Source organism: Marmota flaviventris, chromosome 3 (genome assembly GCF_047511675.1).
Source record: "Marmota flaviventris isolate mMarFla1 chromosome 3, mMarFla1.hap1, whole genome shotgun sequence".
Lineage (NCBI taxonomy): Eukaryota > Metazoa > Chordata > Mammalia > Rodentia > Sciuridae > Marmota > Marmota flaviventris.
In genome coordinates this window covers 172,486,608-172,503,226 of record NC_092500.1, presented here as the reverse complement: position 1 = coordinate 172,503,226, position 16,619 = coordinate 172,486,608, and the positions used below count along the sequence as shown (strand labels likewise).

The window sequence follows — 16,619 nt, the reverse complement described above, 5'->3', positions numbered from 1 at the left end:
CAGGGGGCACACAGGGACCCCACTTGGGTTAATGTTCTGTTGACACCATCCTGAAATTCTTAGGACTTTTTTTAAAGAAGAGACCCAGCCCTGAGCCCTACAAATTGTGCAGCTGGTCCTGGTTGTGCCCACTCCTCAGAAGAGGACTCAGAGGCAAGGGATGATCATGAAGCTACAGCCCATAACACAGAACTAGTGGCTGCCCTTGAGCTCTGACCCCAAATCCCACATGCTCCAGGGTAGAAAGAGGCTGACCACCATCACACAGCTCATGCCCAGGCCCCTAGCTGGCACCTGTCTGGAGGAGGGCACTTCACCTCTCCTAAGTGCCTCCCATAACCCCTGTGTGAAATGGGTGCTCCCACCTGCCTTTTGGGTTTGGGTGAGACTGGCGTGAGCTGGGGGGCACCCAGGTGCCACACCATGAGGCTCACCCTCAGTGGACGGAAAACCTCTTGTTAAAATACACTCCCTACACTATAAAGTCACACAAAGTCACAGACTCTCAGTGGTTCCCACCCCAAGAGGAGCCCCTTACTTAAGGGGGCAGGACGAAGCCCTCTGCAGAGGGAGGGCACAGCTTCCTACTGTGTTATCTCTCACCAGTTCTGTGTTATGGGCATGTGGCTTCATGATCATCCCTTGCCTCTGAGTCCTCTTCTGAGGAGTGGGCACAACCAGGACCCAGGTGGGGAGGGCACAGCTCATCAGTCTGTCTGTAGACTGGACCTTCTCCAGAAAACTCATCTAGCTATAATGAGAGCTCCTCTATCTGTGGGAAGGAAGCCCTGTAGGATTCAGCCACCCAGGCACACTCAGAAGAGATTCTGGGCCCTCAGCAAACAGGCAGAGGGCAGGCACCTGGGTGGGGCCCCAGAAAGCAGCTCCCAGTCTTCAGTCTTGGAGAGAGCCTGGGAAGGCTGTGTCATGAGAAAGTGCACAGCGAGCCCCATTCCTGTGTTCTTGGAGCACGCTAAGATTTAGAGAGCACCTATGAACCTCATCCTGCCCATCCCCAAGAGCCTAGGAGATTGGCAGAACACCTCATTTTGAGCATAGGAGACTGAGGCTTGGCAGGCCCCATGGGGCCTAGGACCAGAATCTGATCCCAGGTCTGATGTCTCAAAAGGAGACCAGCAGCTCTCAGTCCTGACTGCACCCTTGTATCCGGCCCTCAGATCACCTGGGAGCCTAAGAATGGGCTGCTCTCTGAGTCCTGGGCCCACATCAAGGGAATCAGAACTCCTGGAAGTCGATCTGTGTTGCCCAAGGTCCCCAGGGGACTTTCACTTGCCCAGAGCAGGGCAGGAGGTGAAGCTGAGTTCCTCTGCTCTCAGTGGGGGTGGCATGTCTTCCTCAGTCCCCAGGGATGCCCCCCACTCCCGCAGGGGCAGGCTCAGAGTACGGGGAGAGTCCTCTGTCCTCCAGCCAGACCTCCCTGGCAGGCTGGGCTCTAGGGTGGTCCAGAACAGAAGCTCTGCTGTCTGTCTTCCCGAGCATTTCTGTGTGTCAGGAGGAAATCCATGACCTCCCTGGGCAGCCCAGCCTGCCAGTGGCCTCCCCATCCCAGATCTGCTCCCCTCAGTCCTCATCTCAGCCCGCCCAGTTCCCACACTCCAAGCAGGCATCACGACGATTATTTGCTTTCTTCTTTCGGCAGGGATTTTAAAGGCACACACATCAACAAGCGTCTCTCTCCCTTTCCGTCCATTTTCACCCTAGGGTGGTGTGTGCACCAGGCTTCTGGGCATCTTGATTTTTCTTTTAGCCTCCTCTTGGACATTGCTCTGCATCAGTTCATTAGTTTTTACACCTGCATGGCCTCAGCACAGATTTTGAAAACTAGCCCTGAAAGCCAAGTTCAAGACGCACATCTCCCGCTCGGATCGGCCCGTGTCTACCCTTGCTCATTCCCCACAGACACAGGCCCACCAGAAGGCTGGTGTCTAATTATAACCTACCCACCCTGGCACCATGGGGTCAGAGCCTTGGCTTATATCCCACACTAGGTCCTGGAGGCCAACTCAGATGGCAGCTGGAGCCTTGCGGAGGCGGCGCTGCTGTGTGGGCACTTTAGGTAAACCTGAGAGCCACCGTCCTGGAAGGCTGAGTCACCAGCTTCATTCAGCTTCACCGTCCAGCTTGAGTGGAGCCGGCTCCTTCTTCCCCTGTGCAGCTGCAGGCTTATTTGCTTCCTCTCTGAGGGGGTGAGGTCAGGTGGTGGCAGAGGAAGCTGAGGGTGGAGGAAGCCGGCCCTGTGCTCAGGGAGGGGTGCCGAGGGCAGCAGCACCTGTACGGTGCAGGCACACCTGAGTCTGTGTGGGGCTCCACTGGCCTGGCAGCTGGCTCTGGGGACCCTCAGGCAGCTGTCACTGAGAGGGGAGACCTGTGCCCTCAGATTCAAGTGACTGGTCTTGTCTCCCTGCGGGAGTTCTGTCTCAGTGCGTCGTTTAGCCTCTTAGGGATTTGGGGTCCTCCCATGTCAAATGGGGACAGAAACTAATCTCCACAGACTTGCTGTGAGCATTAAGTGAGATAACACAGGAGGGATTGTAGTGCTGCCCAATTTGTTCAGCTTCTCTGCATCAACTTAAAGTGGTCGTCTCACCTCTAGTCCTGGACCAGCAAGTAGAAGCCCTGTCACTGGACCTCTCTGAGCCTCTTTCCCCTCCTGGAGTGTGGACATGCCTCCACCTAGCAGCTGGGGAGGGGTCAGACTGACAATGTTCTCATTCTTCCTGCAGGGCCCGCACCACCTGCCTTTCCTGGGGAGGGCGAGCTTCTGGCCCATCTGCTCTGCGCACACCTTCGGGACAGATAGATCTCCTTGGCAAAGGCTGCCCCTAAAGAATCCTGCCAGTGCTTGTCTGTTCCTGCCTTCTACGAAGCATGGCACCCACAGGCTTCTGGGACGAATCATAGACCTCGAACCCCCGCAGCTGCTCTGAAAGGCCCTCCCTGGGGCTCACCCCACGGTCCCTCGGCTCCAGGTGCCGCCCAGCCTCTGCAATGCCTTCTGGAGGCACAGCCCCAGCTGGATGAGGCCCTTCCAGAGCAGGACCCAGCCTCATCGCCCAGCAAGCCTCCCACACAGCCCCTCACCAGCTGCCAGGTCTGGCTGCCAGGGCAGACTGTAGAATGTCTGTGCCCGAGATCCAAGTGGAGGAAGTGGGTGAAGAAGAGGGGCTGGCAGGGGCCGCCGCGCCTCCTGATGACCACCTCCGGAGCCTGAAGGCCCTCACCGAGAAGCTGAGGCTGGAGACCCGCAGGCCCTCCTACCTGGAATGGCAGGCCAGGCTGGAGGAGCAGACGTGGCCCTTCCAAAAGATGGCCACCGAGGAGAGCTTGGAGCAAGGAGAGCGTGGGGGTGGGGAGCCCCTGCTGCCCCCGAGGGAGCCCAGAGAGCACCCCCCGCCTGCCGGGAGCACCAGCCAGGGCGACAGGTCCCCTGGCAAGCTGGAAGGCTTCCAGAGTATCGATGAGGCTATAACCTGGCTCAGGAAGGAACTGGTGAGTGGCTGCCCCCACAGAAGTCCCCAGAAAAGAGAGGATGTCATTCTTTGTCTCTACGTGTCCCTCTGTTTCTCTCTGTTTCTATCTCCTCTCCCCCATCATGTGTTGGACCTCCCATCTTAATAGACCTGCCACTTGCACATCTGTAATCTTCCTATTTGACAAAGGCAGATCTTATTTCTCTGGTTGCATGGGGCTGTGTCAATCAGCCATTAATTCTGGACATTGTGGAGGAATCAAGCTGTGTCCATGAGAATCTGAGCCCATGTTAGGGTGTCTGTACCCTTCCCCCGACTGGCAGAGCCTCGCTGTCATGCCTGGACTGCTAAGTGGGTGCCTGGAGCTTACCTGCCCTCTGAAGCCCCCTCCCCTGCCATCTGTCCCTGCTGCCCACACCTCCTATGACCACTCACTTACCAAGACAGTGGTTGCTCTCCCTCCCCGAGTGCTACTGTTGGGTTGCATGGCAGGCTACCTGGGGTGGGCTGACTGCAGGAGGGGCCCTGGGTCTGGGGGTTGTCCTGTGCAAGGAACTGCTATGAGTACTGAGGCCCAGCGTGGAAAGTGCTGTATTAATGATGTGTGGTGTGCAGGAGCTGCCAGGGGATGTGCGCCTGATCATGCGTGGGGTAGAGGCTTTAGTGAGGAGGCTGAATAGGAGCTTGCCCAGAGGTTGAGGCAGGGACGGTTTCCGGATGGATTGAGTGCAAGCAAAGGGCCCTTTGCTTAGCCCTTTTCCTGCCCCTGGGCAAAACAGATTTCCAGTGGGAATCTCACCGTGTGCAGTGAATCTCAGCCTGAGAAACCGGGTGAGGGTGCAGAGCTGGGTGCTGCCTCCCCCCAGGGAAGAATCACCGGTCCCAGCACAGTGGCTTCTCAACAAGGCAGGCATGAGTCTAAGCCTCCCCAAGCCCTCAACCCCTGTCCTCCTGTCACTGAGGCCCAGGTAGCACCTGCCAGGTCTGGCCATCTGGACCCAGGGAGCCAGGAGTCTAGGTCCAGCCACTATCCAGAGCCAGTAGTAATTCCCAGGGCAACAAGGCCTGCAGAGGCCCACTCGGTTTGCTTTGCAGAATCCTAAAACCAGAATCCTGTTGGGCCTGAAATGCATTATGGACTAAAATACATGAACTGGGGTTTGGGATGGGAAGGGGCTCTGGGACTCAGGTATTGGATGGATCAGGGACTGTTTTGGTCTCGGTCCTTGATGCTGAGAATGCTGCTCAGGACCCAGGGTTCTGTTACATGTGATTAACCGGTAACTGGAGTGTGCGTGGCTCTTGGCTTTCGTGGAAGATAAGGCACCTGTGGATTCTTGCTCTGTGGCCCCAGGGTGCCTGTGGGGATATAAGAGGTGAGAGGTGGACATGCTGTGCCCCAGGACAGACCCTGAAAGTGCTCTTTGAATTCCTGAGGCTAAGCTGCTTTGATCTGTTTTCATAAAGAAGAACAAAAAATATTCTCATTAATCAAGGATGCAATTGTCGGTTTCAGGTTCTTTTGAGGTTCATTGCTTCTGAAAGCAGAGGCGGTTACTCTCTAAATACGCTCACATTCCTCACGGGCCCCCTCTGGAGCAGGGGGTAGAGAAGGACTGCTCTGTGTGTAAACCAGTGGGGACTTTCCTAGAGCTTGTGCTGTCATCTTCAGACAGAGAGATGTCTTGCAACCCTGACTGTGTTTATAACCACCTGGGGACCTTTGGAGGCTCCCAAAGCCTCAGTCAGACCCCAGACCAACCAAATGAAGTTCCAGGGCATGGTGCCCAGCATCCATAGCTTTCAAAGCTCTCACCTGCTCCCATTGTGCAGCCGGGGCTGAGACCCACTGGGCATGCTCTTTTCTCTTGCTAGAACTCTGTAAGCAAAGTGGCAGGAGGTGCCCCACCCAGAGATGCTGGCCAAGAGCACCTGACGGGAACGAGGATATAGGGACCCTTGGGTGGACAGCAGAGCACTCCTTGCCAGGATTAATTTGGTCCCCAGGGGCTGAGTAACTGAGGCTTTTAACAGGTAGCCATGTAAGATGATAGGACTGGTAAGTGTCAGAGCCAGAGTCAGACTCAGCAATCACCACTGGGAGGAGAACGCTATGGGAGAGGCAGGGGATGCAGCAGGTGATACAGCTCAATAGCAGAGGACTCGCTGGGTATGTCCAGAGAGCAGCGACCTTCAAATTCTCCCTGGGTCTCTTTGTAGAATGAAGATTCTGTTTCCCCCTGATTCAGAACTGACATCTCTAAGGTAACCTATATGGCTGCTCCATGGGCCACATTTTGAGTATCAAGGAATGAAGGGAGGCTTAGCCTGGTGCCCGGGAACCTCTGAGGCTCCACATGGGGCAAACCTAGAGGTCCCCAAGCTTGAGCTTCAAGTCCTGTCCCTGCTATATCTGCCCCATGTGGCTTAGCACTCAACCAGTGAAGAGGCCTCAGTGAGCGAACTCACAGCATCACAAAGCAAGTGGTCCAGGAGTGCTGGCCAGCAGCAGCCCCGATGCAGACCAGAGGCAGGCGATTCTGACCCAGAATTCTGCCTGCCTCAGAATTCGGCAACAAAGGCAACTTGTAAAACCCTTTGACTGAGGTGGACAGTTCTCATTCGAACACATCCTCCTGTCTTTAAGCCTCAACCAAAACAAAGCTCCATGCCTTGGTTTTCTGATTCATCCTCTGATCATCACTGAAGGTGCCTTTAAAAATCGACCTATTTTTAACACATCCAAAGAGGCTTGCAGAACCTCTACTGTACTGTACTGAATGTAAGCCCGGAATCAAGTTTTTCCTACCCTATTCAGGCCTCCCATTCGCCTGAATGTGAATTTGACTTTATTCCAGGGATTGAAGCGCTGTGAGTCAGTCGTGAGGGGTTTTTCCTGTATGATGCCAAACACCCCCAACTTAATGAAAGTTTGGGGTCCGGTGAGGGCAGGCCCCTAAACTGTCCCCTGACCATCTGGCAGTCCAGGGAGGCTATTGTCAACTAGCACCATCGGGAGCAGGCAGCGCTGGGTCTGGGAGCAACATCTGCCTGCCCCTGCTCCTGCAAGGCCAGCTGAGAGGGACTGCCTGAGCCGGATGGGCTTCCAAGGCTTGGAAGGGCCCGTGGCTCCCCCAGGCTTCCCTCCTGATCTCCCTCCAGGCTTTCACTGCTAGGACACCCTGGGGACCTGCAGGCAGAGTCCACTTCCCTTCCACTTCTGCACGGGGGCTTCGAGGAAGGTGGACCCCTCAGAGTCTGTTAGGGTGATTTCTCCAGCTAAGGCCTGACTTTGGCTCAGAGTGTATTTAGAGACCATGTGACCACCTGGTTGTGGCAGGTGGGGCAGCAAGGACTCCTCCAGGCTGAGGTCCAACCTCACCATTCCCAGGACAGCCACTCGGGGTCCAGTAAGTGGCCACTGTGCACCACTACTGGTTCCTGGCTGCTCTGGGTGCCAGAGGGTCCCAGCCTCCAGCTTCCTATCTTCGACTGAGTGGCCTGGGGTGGGGCGGGACAGTGCCTGACCCTGGAGCCTCTACCCCCAAGCTGAGCGTGGAATTCAGGACATCTCACCAAGGCCCCTAACTGGGCTGGGGTCAGCAGCCAGCTCTAGGGCCTGGCCTTGAGTGGTCAACATCCAGCCTGAGGAAGAGGGACCCTCCTCTCCGTCTTGTCTCTGTAGTTGTGCTCAGAAGTTCCCCTTGCCAACCTGGAGATAAAGCACAGGGCAATAAAGCATTCCCCCGGCTCTGCGGGTGCCAAAATGTGAACGAGACATCCCAGCTTCCTCCTGGGCCGTCTTCCAGGCGAGAATCCTTGGGTGTAGACAGACATTTCTCTCAGTTTCACGCAGGTGTTTGATCCCCGCAGACGGAGCTCCTGAGAAGGTGTTTATAGTTGTTAGAAAAAAGGAAAAGAAGTCTGGCGGTGTTAGTCACGGCAGGTCTGCGCGGCAGGAGGCCTGAGACCTGGCCCAGCCGGCGCCCTGCGGTCACAGCTGGGGTGCCCAGGAGTCCTCTCCCAGCACATCCTCTCTTGCCCGTGCTGCCTGCTTGGCAAGCACAGCCCTGCTGTGTCCAGGGCCAGCCCCCTGAAGCCAGAATTGTCTGCTGCCCGGCCCAGCCAAATGACAGGTCTCACTCGCCATGATGGTACGGAGGCGAGGAATGTGGTGCCAGCCATGTCACTCTGTGGTTCCAGTGAACCTTCCAGTGTCCCCTAGGAAGCCTTAGGTGTGTGTGCTGTCCCCACTTTACAGAGGAGAAGAGGGGGGGCGCAGAAAGATTGTAGGTCTGAGGGACAGAGAGTTTCAGTGGTTTGGGGGCTAAGCAGATGGAGCCCCAGGCCACCTGGCTCTGCACCCAGACCAGGCCTCTCCGGGTGCTTCAGCCATTCAAGTCAACGGGCCTGAGCTGGCAAAAGCCTGCATGTCCCTCCTGATTTCAGAACAGGATACTTGTAAAAGGTCAATGACTCATGACAACCCTTAGGGGGGCCCAGCCTGTTTCTCCTTGAGGACAAGAGCAACACAGAGCCAGCCCACAGGGGACCAGGATCCACAGGGGGAGTCCAGGCTCCCTCTGCCAAGACTGTGTCTTCTCAGTGACACCTAGGGCTCTTGGACAGCCACCACAGAAGGGAGACCCCTGCTCATCTGGGCAGATGTGGCTTCCTGGGAGTTATTACAGAATTCACAAACAAGGGCACCGGCAAAGGAAGCATGTGGCGTCCTCGGGGACTCTCCTTCTGGGTGGTGGTGTCATTCTTTCTGCTTTTTGTAGCTCCTGAAAATTCTAAATAGGAATATGGTATGTGCAATCCAGGGGTGAAAGACTTTAAAAATAAAAGACTGAAGAAAGAAAAGCACCGGCTCCTTTGTGTCCTACCAGTGCAGTTGGTCCACAGCCCTCACCTGTAGGCCCCAGGGAAAGCAGCACAGGAAACCCAGGCCCTCAATCCCCAGAAGTGCCCTCCGGGCCTGAGAGCTGACAAACTGGGCACTGCTGGCCACTGGGGTGACAGGGACCCCCATCACAAGGCCCTGCCCGCACCCCTTCCTCATCCTGGGAAGCAAGGAGAGCTCACTGTGGAGCAGCCCCAGGCAATCCTGGGCCTCGGGAGGCAGGTGGGGCCCTTCCTCCAATCCCTTGTTCCTGGCTCAGTCAGCAGCCAGTGCGTGCCTGGGCTTTGGTGCTGGGGAGAGGTGGGCCCAGGTGAGGGGACAGGGTCCTGCCTTCATGGAGTCCCCCCACCCCCAGGAGGAAACAGCCTTAGGACCTGCACCAGGGCATTTGTTAAGGACACATCCCGCTGGCCCTCCCTGCCGGGAAGTTCAGGCTACACTCTGGGTGGTGTTGGGGTGAGTACCCACAAGTGACGCCCCTGCAGCTGGCCCAGTAACTGCTTGAGGGTGGAGTGGGAGAATGCATCAAATGTGTGGCTTTAGGAAAGTGATTTACCTGATCCTCCTGGGCTTTGTCCTTGTAAACTCTACCTAGCAGGGAAGGGACAATGAGGATGAGCTGCCCAAGGGCAGTGACCACCCGGGGACCCTGAGACTGCAGGTGCTGAGTGGTGGAGGGTTACAGTGTCACATAATTTAATACAGCGATCTTCCCTGGTGGCTGCTGGTGGCCTATTACTCTCCCCATTTTAGATGGGAGAACAGAGGCTGAGAAATGTGCCCAGCAGAACAGGGATTTGAACTCAGACCTGCCCAAGCTCAGAGCCCAAACTACAGAACAAGTTGCTGCCCTGGCAAATGAGCATGAACGCACTTTCTGCTCACTCGGTACATTCTCCCAACTCCTGGGGTTTGGGGTATTTTTTTTTAATTTTTCTAGTTATAGATGGACACAATACCTTTATTTTATTTATTTATTATGTGGTGCTTGGGATCAAACCCAGTGCCTCACGTGTGCTACAACCCCAACCCGGGTTTGGAGTATTATTCTCCAAAGACTACTTGAGTTTGCCCTCTTTCCAAGAACTCATCTCTCTCTGAAAAGGGGAAACTTATTATTCTAATACAAAGTCTAGTTCTGTGGTTCCTGGGCTCAGAAGGGGCTGTTCAGCCTGAGGTATTATTCTTAGCTGGACAATTTCTTTTGACAAATGTTATTTTATGGGGTGCAGTAGTATAATACATGTATACAGTACATAATGATCAAATCAAAGGAATTAGCATCTCCACCTCCTTGAATATTAGCAAGTCTTTGTGTTCTGAGCACAAACTCTCCTAGTTGTCTTGAAATGTGTAATAAATTGTGGAATACTTTTGTCACTTCTGTGTTACAGGACTCTAGAACTAATCCCCCCTCCCCATTGAACTGTCTCCCTCTATCCCCCGCCATCTTCCCAGGCTTTAGTGACCTCCATTCTCTTTACTTTTAGGAAATCAATTTTTTTAGCCTCCACAAATGAGGGAGAACATGTGGGGTTTGTCTTTCTGGATTATTTCCTTAAAGCCCCGTAATTCCAACCATGTTACCACAGATGACAGGATTTCATCTTTTTTATCATTGAATAATATTCCACTGTGTAGATATACCACATTTTTTATCCATTCATCTGTTGTTGGACATTGCAATTGATTCCATACCTTGGCTATTGTAAGTAGTGCTGCAGTAAATATGGGAGTATAGGTATCTCTTTGATATGATTTCTTTTCTTTGAATATATGCCCAGGAGTGGGATTCCTAAACATAAGTGGTAGTTCTATTTCCAGTTTTTGGAAGAACTTCCATCTGCTTTCTATAATGGATATACTAATTTATAGCTCCACAGAGTGTATGAGTTCTCCAATCTCTGCCCCCTCACCAGCAATTATTATTTGTCTTTCTCATAGCCATTCTAACTGGGGTGAGAGGCTAGCTCATTGAGGTTTTGATTGGCACCTCTCTGATAGTGGTGGTGGTGAGCATTTTTTGCATACACATTGTGCATTTGTATGTCTTCTTTTGGGAAGTGTCTGTTCAGGTCCTCCCCTGGCCCACAGCAGCACCCCCTCTCCTGCTGTCCCTCTCTGGTGTAGCTTCCAGGCACACATCCCTCCACATCCAAGGTACAACCTGATGAGTTAGGAGGGAGTGACTTTCCCCTTTTGCAGAGGGTCTCACTCCCACTCCCCAGAGGGCTGTACTGGGCCTGGAGGCAGCAGACCTAGGGGCTCTTCAGAATGCATTATCCCACCTTGCACCCTCAATGTAGCATTTCGATCTAGAATGTTCCAAGTGTGAAAAATCAAAGACTATCTAAAGGTAGAATTTCATTCCAGAGTGTTCTCTGCCGTCCTGAAGGGTCTCCTGCTTTCTGCCCCACCCTTTGGTCCCAGCACAGGACCCCCTCAGCGGGGAGAGACCAAGAGGCCTGGCGCAGACAGAGGAGCTGCCTGGCTGGCTCTTTTCTGTCCCACAGAGCCAGCGCAGGGGATGGGAACAGGCGTGTTAACCTCCTGCCCACAGCCTGGGCCAAAGCTGCAGACACATCACCCAGTGGAAGAGGCAGCTCTACTCCGTGAAACATGCAGAGGACCTCTGAGGTCCTTCATGTCCCCCAGAAATGAACTCACAGACCTGATTTGGTTTCTAGGAAACTTTGAATTTTTTTTTCTTTTACATTTCTCCCAGAAATTCAAGTCTCATTTTAACCACACCGCCTGCCTTCCTCCTCCTAGCATTAATCCAGAGACCAAACCAAGAGCAAGTAACACTGTCACCGGGGCCTCTAGGTGGAAACCCTACTTGATGCCGATTGTCACAATAGGGCAGGCCTTGACGCAGAGCGGAACAAATCCTGAGACGGGTTGCAAAAACCGTTTGCAAAGTTCAGGAATGAAGTCTCATTACCCAGTCGGGAAGGAAAGGAGTGCTCAGACCCTTCACACACTGAGAAATGGCCTGGGTCTTGTTCCCAGGCTCTTTTCAGCATCAATTAGAGGCTAATTATAGCTCTTAGGCTGGGCCAGTATAGGTGCAAACACCCTTCACCTTGGGGTTCTCGATCACCAGTTGGTGCCAGCCAGAACTTTCCAAGCAACGCAGCTTGCACCAAACTCCAGCTCCCAGACCCCTCCCAAGGCCCGCAGCCCCTCTCTGCTCCCTGGCTCCATGGGTTTGGTCACTCTAGCTACTCTGTATAAACGGGATCATCACAGCATTATGTGCTGAGTGACTGGCCTACGTCACTTAGCACAGTGTCTTCAAGTTCACCCCTGTGGCAGGCAGCAGAACTCCCTCCCTGTTAAGGCTGAATGCGTCCAGTGCATGGAGGGACCACACTTGCTTATCTCTCCAGCAAGGTGGTTGCTTCCACCTTAGGGCAGTTGTGACTAATGCTGCTATGAACCTGGGGTGCTGTGAACGTGGGGTGCACACTCCTCCTGGAGTCCCCACCTGCGGATGTCTTACGTCTGTACCCCAAGGTGAAGCTGCGGGTCCTACGATAATTCTGTCTGATTGTTTTGAGGGTCTGCCTGCCATTTCCCGGGTCTTCTGCAGCCTTGGTTTTATCCCTGCCTGCCCCAAGGCAGCTCTTCCTCTCCCCCCCCGCAGGAGACAGTAGGTGCAAAGAGCCCACCCACCCACACCCACGAGGGACACATTCCTGGGGCATTTTCTGCTCTCTGAATTTCCTCTCCACCTTCCCCTCTCACCTCCTCACCTCACCTCGCCTGCTTGGGAGTGAGGATGCTCCTCTCCTCTGACAGAGCCCTTTAATGACACTGTTTGTGACTGAATTCCGCCCTGGGCGGGTTCACCTTCCACCTGCAGAAACAGCCAGCCGGCTGTCCTAGGAGGGCTCCTGTGTGCCTGGTGGAAACCGATGTCTGTGGGTGACCATCGAGCCTAGATCACATTCCAGCCCTGCCGAGGGCCACCTTCCTTTCCTCCACACCTGGGGTACCCACCATCTCCCTACCAAGTGCTGAGAGCCCCTGACCAGTGACATCTCACCTCCTTTCACCAAGTGCCAAGGTCAGGCTTGCCGGAGAGGTCAGTGTACCTCTCAGAGTCCAGCAAGTGCCTCATCCCCAGAGGACAGCAGGCCACCTGGGAGAGGGGAGGGAAGTCAGTGTCCCACAAGGACACACACACTGAGAGGTGCGTCACCCTCAGGGGCCAGGACCAGCGGTCAGTCTGTTAAAGGAGAGATTAAGCCTGGGATGCCCTGGCCTGGTCCTGAGTCCGGACCTGCGTTGGGGCACTAGAGAGCTGGCGAGCGCCCGCCTCCTGTGGCCACCGAGGCTCATATTCATGGAGTGTTGAGTTTGTCTCTTACATGCCTCCTTTGAGAGGCAAAGGACAGAGGTTCAGGGAGCATTAGTGGCTTTGCCCAAAGCCACTGAGCCAGCAGGAGAGGGGCTTCACCTACACACTCTCACCCAAGCCATGAAGCCCTGCATCTGCTGCCCCAGGGGGACAGGAGCCCTGGAGGGGCCACTGCACTGCCTGTGGCCAGCCCCGGGGACCTGAGTGCCATGTTCCCAGGCTGCTGAAACATAACCTTTCCCCCTCTCTGCTGCCCCCTGCAGGCGGTGTCTCACAGCTCCTCTCAGACACTTGGCCAACCTGAAATTCTCCAGTGTTAAAGGATATTTCAGAACAAAGTTCCAATTCCTGAGGCTAAAATGCGGATCTAAACCACAGGGTTCCTCACTTTCAAAGGATATCTATCTTCAGATTCCAAAATACTCCTAAGAGAAGCAGGACAAGCCAGGCTCCAGAGGATGGCGTGAAGGCAGAGGTGTGGACAGTGTGTCTTCAGACAGGTCCGACCTCTGTCTCCGTCAGAGAGGGCGCAGGCATCGCGCCGCCCAGTCCCCGGCAGATTAGGGGCTTCACAGAAAATGAGTAGATGACCAGCCACTTGTGGCAGCCCATCACCCTCAATCTGGTGCTACTCTAAATCATTAGGATTCCTGACTGGCAAAGAATTTGAGTTGCGATGCCCGAGGATTGGGACTATGAACACCCATCCCAATTCTTGCTGACCCTCAGGTGAAGTCCAGGCTTTCTCTCTTGATGCTTCTCACCCATGAAATCAGGAAACGAGATCTGTAAGGTACATTGAAAATGAGTCCTCGTGAGGTCACGCATTTTTCTACCCAGTAGCGCCTCGTATTCCCAACTCTTGAAGAGGAAGGTGAGGACATTTGCTTTAATTTGCGTAACCACAAATTAGGAAGGGTCCCTCTGGAGTCTCATTTGGCTTCAAGCACCAGGTGGGCCACACAGGACCCCAAAATGCTAAAACAATAACCACTGGCAAGTGTAGGCAGAGTGAATTGTGAGAAGGAATCAGACCTCAATTCAAGTAGGGGCAGCCTGTGGCCTGTCTTGGTGACACTAAATGGAAAATACTCCTCTAAGCCTGGCAATATCCTGCCCCACTCTTGCTCTGCCATGTCACGATTGTGAAGCTGAGTGACACATTGAGCCCCTCAGCTTGAACACCCTGGCTCATAAAATTCAGGCTCACGCTGCCCTGCTGGTACCTCTGGGACCATGGGGTCCCACAATTTCCACATGGAGATGGATTCTGGAATCTGTCAGCTGGGGTCACGTGTGGAGTTATCATCATGTCCCTTCCTCATCAGGAAACACAGAGGCACTCAGGTCACTGTAGCCTCCCACAGGGTCACAGATCACTCAGACAGCTCCACGTCCCGCGCTCCGGCTGTCCCTCGGAGGCGGAACTTAGCGGTCAGTCCTTGAGGTCATGGAGTCTGATGGAGTCTGACTGAGTCACTGACCAGCTCCGCTAATGGGGGACTCTGCGACCTGACAGGGTTTCTTCTCGATACCTCTACTTCCCTACCCACGATGGAGTTTTACTCCATGGGCTGCAGTGAGGAGCCCTGATGTGTGTGAATACACCCAAAGAGCCGGGAACCATGCCTGGTTCACAGTAAGAGATAGTCACCTCGTTTCTTTTGAAACTTTATTAAATATTTCAGCATTCAAGGACATTTAAAGGATAATATAGCAGCTGCCAGCCCCCCAGCATATGACCTAGAGCCCTTAAAAGTGTCCCCCCCATTACATTCCTCTTTCCCACCCAGAGGAGCCACGTTCCTGAACTCGGGGTTTGTCATTCTCATCTTTTCTTCATCCTCTTGCTGCATCTGAATATATCGCTAAACAGTGGGAATGAACTGGAAGGGTTTTTGGTCTGTTTTGGTTTGGAACCAGGGATTGAACCCAGGGGCTCTTAACCACTGAGCTACATCCCCAGCCTTTTTTTTTTTTTTTTTTTTTTTTTTTTGGAAACAGGGTCTGGCTAAGTTGCTTAGGGCCTCCCTAAGTTGCTAAGTCTGGCTTTGAACTTGTGCTCCTCCTGCCTCAGCCTCCTGAGCCCCTGAGATTACAGGCATGTGCCACGGCACTCAGCTGGAAGTATCTTTAAGCCAGGACTACATGCACCTCTTTCAGAAGAGAAGGATTTAGATAGTAACTTGCCCAGCACAAAGCTTGGTTGGACAAACACACCCTCCTTTGTCACCTGAGCCCAGAAGCTGCTGATGTTTCTAGATACACCATTCAATGGCCCAAGACATCCATTAGGACTCCTAGTAAGGGGTCTGTGCTTGTGAGGGACCAAGGAGCCGCCACCTCCACCGCTCTTGCTGACCCCTCCCTCGTCCCTTCCAGGCGGAGATGCGGCTGCAGGACCAGCAGCTGGCCAGGCAGCTCATGCGCCTGCGAGGTGACATCAACAAGCTCAAGATTGAGCAGACCTGCCGCCTGCACAGGAGGATGCTCAACGATGCCACCTACGAGCTGGAGGAGCGGGACGAGCTGTCCGACCTCTTCTGCGACTCCCCGCTGGCCTCCTCCTTCAGCCTCTCCACACCGCTCAGGCTCATTGGGGTCACCAAGATGAACATCAACTCCCGGAGGTTCTCTCTCTGCTGAGAAGCCCCAGAGGGGCAGAGGACCCCAGAGGGAGGGAGCTGGGCTGGGCAGTTACCCAGTGGGGTCCCCCGGGCATGCCCCTAGGACCTGGTGGAGGGAGGGTGCTCTTGGGAGGCCCAGCCGCGGACCCCAGTGTCTCCTGGCCCCCTCTTATTCAGCACCCTGAGTGTGCAGAAGCTCCGTGGGCAGGGTCCCCGGTGCTCCACCTCAGTCCCCCACTCCTGGATAGCTGGTGCTATGAACTGGGACCCCCCCAAGGGAGCCCCCAAAGCTTGCTACTCTTATAGAAGGCTCTCCCCAGGGGCGATTAGATGTGTTAGAAGCACCCATCTCACACCGTTGCCACCCTCCAAGTCCTGGCTCAAATTCGCCCTTGGTTGGTGACTTAGCAGCCTTGACAGGGACCCAGCAGGAAAGGAAACCAGAAAGAAGAGCAGGATGTGGTGCTGGAACGTAGGACCCTTGGCCTGGCAGAAGCCAGTGCCCTGGTGGCACCACCCGGGCTGCTGTCAGTCTTGGGCCTGGGCACCGTGAGGCCAGGTGAATGAGTGGCTGGGACGCGTGCTAGTTGTGCACTTGTGTGGCTGGGGTGGGGCCCCCTTGCCTCCCCTGGCCATATGCACCAACAGCTGGAGAGCACCTAGGGGTGGCTGGCGACTGGGCCAGGCAGGTCGGGAACAGATCACCCATCACTGAGTTCCCCAGAGGGTGCACAACAGAGTCTCCAGGGAGCCCGGAAGCCCATCCTGGGCCTCCTCTGAGACAGTGTCTGACCTCAACCGCTCACTTTAATTGAATAGACTGTTACACTAACGTGTTGCTAACTTGTTTATAACTGTTTGGTTCTCGTCCAAACTGGAAGCCAGTTGAGCAGGTCGAGCACAGAGCTTAGGGTTTGGCTTTAAGAGTTAGTTTCTCCCACACAGGAAGTGTGAGGGTGGGCAAGCAGGGAGCAGGTTGGCGAAGTCACCTGGTCACTACCACATGCCACAGGGTGACCCCAGGGGCAGGAGTTTTTATATATTTGATGGCATCTGGCAGAGTCCTCTCATGGATAAAGGAGCAGAGTGAAGCTGGGGCAGGAGAATGACTGTCCTCGGGTCACCCGGCTGTCCAACGGCTGTAGACTATGAAGGTGTGAAATCATTGTGAACATGCATAGAGAGGTCAGCCACCTTGAACCCAAAGATGCTTTGCTAAACCCATAAAC

General features: G+C 54.4%; 1 protein-coding gene across 1 annotated transcript; it reads left to right on the top strand.

Annotated features, from left to right (window-relative positions):
• Nucleotides 1–3,138: 3,138 nt before the first annotated feature.
• On the top strand, nt 3,139–15,409 carry Fam167a (family with sequence similarity 167 member A). Its single transcript, XM_027926865.2, has 2 exons — nt 3,139–3,510; nt 15,146–15,409. Exons 1-2 carry the CDS (start codon nt 3,139–3,141, stop codon nt 15,407–15,409), a joined length of 636 nt encoding a protein of 211 aa, XP_027782666.1.
• Nucleotides 15,410–16,619: the final 1,210 nt, after the last annotated feature.

Coding starts and splice junctions, on each gene's coding strand:
- Fam167a (XM_027926865.2), top strand. CDS start 3,139: ATGTCTGTGCCCGAGATCCAAGTGGAGGAAGTGGGTGAAGAAGAGGGG. Junction 3,511..15,145: donor CCTGGCTCAGGAAGGAACTG/GTGAGTGGCTGC, acceptor CGTCCCTTCCAG/GCGGAGATGCGGCTGCAGGA.